This window comes from Oncorhynchus masou, chromosome 3 (assembly GCF_036934945.1).
Source record: "Oncorhynchus masou masou isolate Uvic2021 chromosome 3, UVic_Omas_1.1, whole genome shotgun sequence".
In the NCBI taxonomy this organism is placed as follows: domain Eukaryota; kingdom Metazoa; phylum Chordata; class Actinopteri; order Salmoniformes; family Salmonidae; genus Oncorhynchus; species Oncorhynchus masou.
The window spans coordinates 4,567,853-4,572,852 of NC_088214.1; the positions used below are offsets into that span (position 1 = coordinate 4,567,853).

General features: G+C 44.4%; 1 protein-coding gene across 1 annotated transcript in view; it reads right to left on the reverse strand.

Annotated features, from left to right (window-relative positions):
• Positions 1-5,000, reverse strand: part of LOC135509089 (collagen alpha-1(XI) chain-like) — a 189,211-nt gene that overhangs the window by 87,562 nt on the left and 96,649 nt on the right. The window contains 2 exon segments of the mRNA XM_064929414.1: positions 80-133; positions 4,762-4,806. Of these exon segments, the coding sequence (XP_064785486.1) occupies positions 80-133; positions 4,762-4,806 (99 nt within the window).

Sequence of the window (5,000 nt, forward strand, 5' to 3'; positions counted from 1 at the left end):
AAAAAGAGATAGAGAAAGAAAAAAAGGAGAAATAAAAATAAATAAAATGTATTGCTACTGGTCTGCTGCTGCTACTTACTTGTGATCCAGGGATCCCCTGCTGTCCGGCAGGCCCCGACTCTCCTTGTGGGCCCTGAATGGAACAGAGAGAGACAAGATCAGATTCACTACACCTTAGTAGAACAGAGAGAGAGATCAGATAAGACTGAGAGACTAGATCAGAATTTCTATAGTCAACACTCCACCTGAGAAGAAATCAACTATAACTCTCTATAATGCTCTATAACTCTCTATAATGCTCTATAACTCTCTATAAAGCTCTATACCTCTCTATAATGCTCTATAACTCTCTATAACGCTCTATAACTCTCTATAATGCTCTATAACTCTCTATAACATAACTCTCTATAACGCTCTATAACTCTCTATAATGCTCTATAACTCTCTATAAAGCTCTATACCTCTCTATAATGCTCTATAACTCTCTATAACGCTCTATAACTCTCTATAATGCTCTATAACTCTCTATAACATAACTCTCTATAACGCTCTATAACTCTATATAATGCTCTATAACTCTCTATAAAGCTCTATACCTCTCTATAATGCTATATAACTCTCTATAACGCTCTATAACTCTCTATAATACTCTATAACTCTCTATAATGCTCTATAACTCTCTATAAGGCTCTATTACTCTCTATAATGCTCCATAACTCTCTATAAAAGCTATACAACTCTCTTTAACTCTCTATAACGCTCTATAGCTCTCTATACCGCTCTATAGCTCTCTATAACGCTCTATATCTCTCTATACCGCTCTATAACGCTCTATAACTCTCTATAACACTCTATAACTCTCTATAATGCTCTATACCTCTCTATAACGCTCTATAACTCTCTATAACTCTCTATACCTCTCTAAAATGCTCTATAACTCTCTATAACACTCTATAACACTCTTCCTAGAGAATAATAGATGCCAGTCTCAAGCTGTTGCATTTATCACAAGACGGTTCTACTAGTTTACACTAAAAGTGTATTTATGCCGTTTGACTCCACTGCGTGGAACAAAAATGTTGTTGTGTCCCCTGGCATTGGCAACTTCCTGATAGCATGTTTGATTGAGTGGCGCTGAAGATCTAAGACTTGAACTGATTTGAGTTTTTTTTTTTTTTGTATTCTGAGAGTCAGTGTTGTGAAACAACGTCCTTTCCAAACAACGGCTGCAGAGCAGAGAGCCATCTGGAACCGGCTTAGGAGTACTAGATCTGGCCTGGAGACTGTGTTAGATCACATCCCTGCTGAGACCATAGTGGAACAAACAACAATAAATATTGATACAGATGAAAGGATGCCTTCGGGATGCTGCGGGTGTTTTGTAGGGTTCTGCTTTCAATTGTTTGTTAAAAGACAGATTTAGAAAAACACAAGCTGTGTACGTAACGTAACAAACAGGCTTAATTCAGGGGAGTTCAGTTGCATTGGAGAGACTGAGGGAGGGGTTCCTTTTACAGTAAACTGAGTCATGGGATACGTCCCAAATGACACCCTATTCCCTACGTAGTGCACTACTTTAGACCAGAGTCCTATGGAAGCCTATTCTCTATGTAATGCACTACTTTAGACCAGAGACCTATGGAACCCTATTCTCTATGTAGTGTACTACTTTAGACCAGAGTCCTATGGAACCCTATTCCCTATATAGTGCACTACTTTAGACCAGGGTCCTATGGAACCCTATTCTCTATGTAGTGCACTACTTTAGATCAGAGTCCTATGGGACCCTATTCTCTATGTAGTGCACTACTTTAGACCAGAGTCCTATGGACCCTATTCTCTATGTAGTGCACTACTTTAGACCAGAGTCCTATGGAACCCTATTCTCTATGTAGTGCACTACTTTAGACCAGAGTCCTATGGAACCCTATTCTCTATGCAGTGCACTACTTTAGACCAGAGTCCTATGGAACCCTATTCTCTATGTAGTGCACTACTTTAGACCAGAGTCCTATAGAACCCTATTCTCTATGTAGTGCACTACTTTAGACCAGAGTCCTATGGAACCCTATTCTCTATGTAGTGTACTACTTTAGACCAGAGTCCCATGGAACCCTATGTCCCTATGTAGTGCACTACTTTACACCAGAGTCCTATGGAACCCTATTCCCTATGTAGTGCACTACTCTTGACAAGGGCCCATAGTATGTTATGCTTATGTCTAAGGACGACAACAAACATGTTCACTGTCCTGGGTTTTCCATAGAAGTGTATTGACAAACGGTGAAGTGGGCCGCGTGGGATCCTGGTAGACTGGGGAGAGGTCCTAAATAGCACCCTAACCCCTGTATAGTGCAGACGTTGTGCACTATGTAGTGAATAGGAAGGAATTTTATACTGCAGACCCCCGATGAGTCACTAGTCTGTCATCTGACCTCTGTCCTCCACTGCTGCCAGGTCAAAGGTTACAGGTGACCAATCACAAGCTGGGAGGAATATGACCTGACCCTCTGGCTAAATCCACATGGCTACTGGACTGAAGGGTAAGGTTGAGAGCCACGGTGGGCCCACGTGGTTTCAGTAAGGTCCGTCAGGTCAGGTCAGTCAAGTCAGTCAAGTCAGTCAGGTCAGTCAAGTCAGTCAAGTCAGTCAGGTCAGTCAAGTCAGTCAATACAGTCAGGTCAGTCAGATCAGTCAGGTCAGTCAAGTCAGTCAGGTCAGTCAGATCAGTCAGGTCAGTCAGATCAGTCAGGTCAGTCAAGTCAGTCAAGTCAGTCAGGTCAGTCAAGTCAGTCAAGTCAGTCAGGTCAGTTGGGTTAGTCAGGTCAGTCAGGTCAGTCAGATCAGTCAGGTCAGTCAGGTCAGTCAGGTCAGTCAAGTCAGTCAGGTCAGTCAAGTCAGTCAATACAGTCAGGTCAGTCAGATCAGTCAGGTCAGTCAAGTCAGTCAGGTCAGTCAGATCAGTCAGGTCAGTCAGGTCAGTTGGGTTAGTCAGGTCAGTCAGGTCAGTCAGATCAGTCAGGTCAGGTCAAGTCAGTCAGGTCAGTCAGGTCAGTCAGGTCAGTTGGGTTAGTCAGATCAGTCAGGTCAGTCAATACAGTCAGGTCAGTCAGATCAGTCAGGTCAGTCAAGTCAGTCAGGTCAGTCAAGTCAGTCAATAGAGCGTCTGCTAAATGACTTAAATGTAAATGTAAATGTACAGTCAGGTCAGTCAGATCAGTCAGGTCAGTCAGATCAGTCAGGTCAGTCAAGTTAGTCAAGTCAGTCAGGTCAGTCAGGTCAGTCAGTCAGGTCAGTCAGGTCAGTCAGGTCAGTCAAGTCAGTCAAGTTATTCAGGTCAGTCAGATCAGTCAGTCAGATCAGTCAGGTCAGTCAGTCAGGTCAGTCAGGTCAGTCAGGTCAAGTTATTCAGGTCAGTCAGGTCAGTCAGGTCAGTCAAGACAGTCAAGACAGTCAGGTCAGTCAGGTCAGTCAGGTCAAGTTATTCAGGTCAGTCAGGTCAGTCAGGTCAGTCAGGTCATGTTATTCAGGTCAGTCAGGTCAGTCAGGTCAGTCAAGACAGTCAGGTCAGTCAAGTCAGTCAGGTCAGTCAGGTCAGTCAGATCAGTCAGGTCAGTCAGGTCAGTCAGGTCAGTCAGATCAGTCAGGTCAGTCAGGTCAGTCAGATCAGTCAGGTCAGTCAGATCAGTCAAGACAGTCAGGTCAGTCAAGTCAGTCAGGTCAGTCAGATCAGTCAGGTCAGTCAGGTCAGTCAGATCAGTCAGGTCAGTCAGGTCAGTCAGATCAGTCAGGTCAGTCAGATCAGTCAGGTCAGGTCAGTCAGATCAGTCAGGTCAGTCAGATCAGTCAGATCAGTCAGGTCAGTCAAGTCAGTCAGGTCAGTCAGGTCAGTCAGATCAGTCAGATCAGTCAGGTCAGTCAAGTCAGTCAGGTCAGTCAAGTCAGTCAATACAGTCAGGTCAGTCAGATCAGTCAGGTCAGGTCAGTCAGATCAGTCAAGTCAGTCAGGTCAGTCAAGTCAGTCAAGTCAGTCAGGTCAGTCAAGTCAGTCAATACAGTCAGGTCAGTCAGGTCAGTCAGGTCAGTCAGATCAGTCAAGTCAGTCAGGTCAGTCAGATCAGTCAGGTCAGTCAAGTCAGTCAGGTCAGTCAGGTCAGTCAGATCAGTCAGATCAGTCAGGTCAGTCAAGTCAGTCAAGTCAGTCAAGTCAGTCAGGTCAGTCAGTCAGATCAGTCAGGTCAGTCAGTCAGGTCAGTCAGGTCAGTCAGGTCAGTCAGTCAGGTCAGTCAGGTCAGTCAGGTCAAGTTATTCAGGTCAGTCAGGTCAGTCAGGTCAGTCAAGACAGTCAGGTCAGTCAGGTCAGTCAGGTCAAGTTATTCAGGTCAGTCAGGTCAGTCAGGTCAGTCAGGTCAAGTTATTCAGGTCAGTCAGGTCAGTCAGGTCAGTCAGGTCAAGTTATTCAGGTCAGTCAGGTCAGTCAGGTCAGTCAAGACAGTCAGGTCAGTCAAGTCAGTCAGGTCAGTCAGGTCAGTCAGATCAGTCAGGTCAGTCAGATCAGTCAGATCAGTCAGGTCAGTCAGGTCAGTCAGATCAGTCAGGTCAGGCCAGTGAATTGAAGTGGTGCTGCTCTAGACTGGAACGAGAGGCCTTGTTTTTGGTGTATTCACTCTCCCTCCAGTGATCTGTAGTGACAGGATCGTTGTGTGGTAGAGGACTGAGTGTCTCGTGACGTTACAGGTATAACCAGATATACTTTCTTACCTGGTTTCCTTTGGGACCAGCTTGGCCATCCAGTCCAGCAAGACCCTGTGAACAACATTTCATTCATTATTAATACATGAAGTATACTTTTGCAGTAGTAATGGTATTGCAGTAGTATTGCAGTATTATAGAGGTACGGTTGCATACAGGCTGTCTGTATAGTTTTACAGCATTTCCAGTACATAGTAGTATTGCGTTAGTATTACAGCAGTATTACAGTATTATAGAGGTACTGGTAC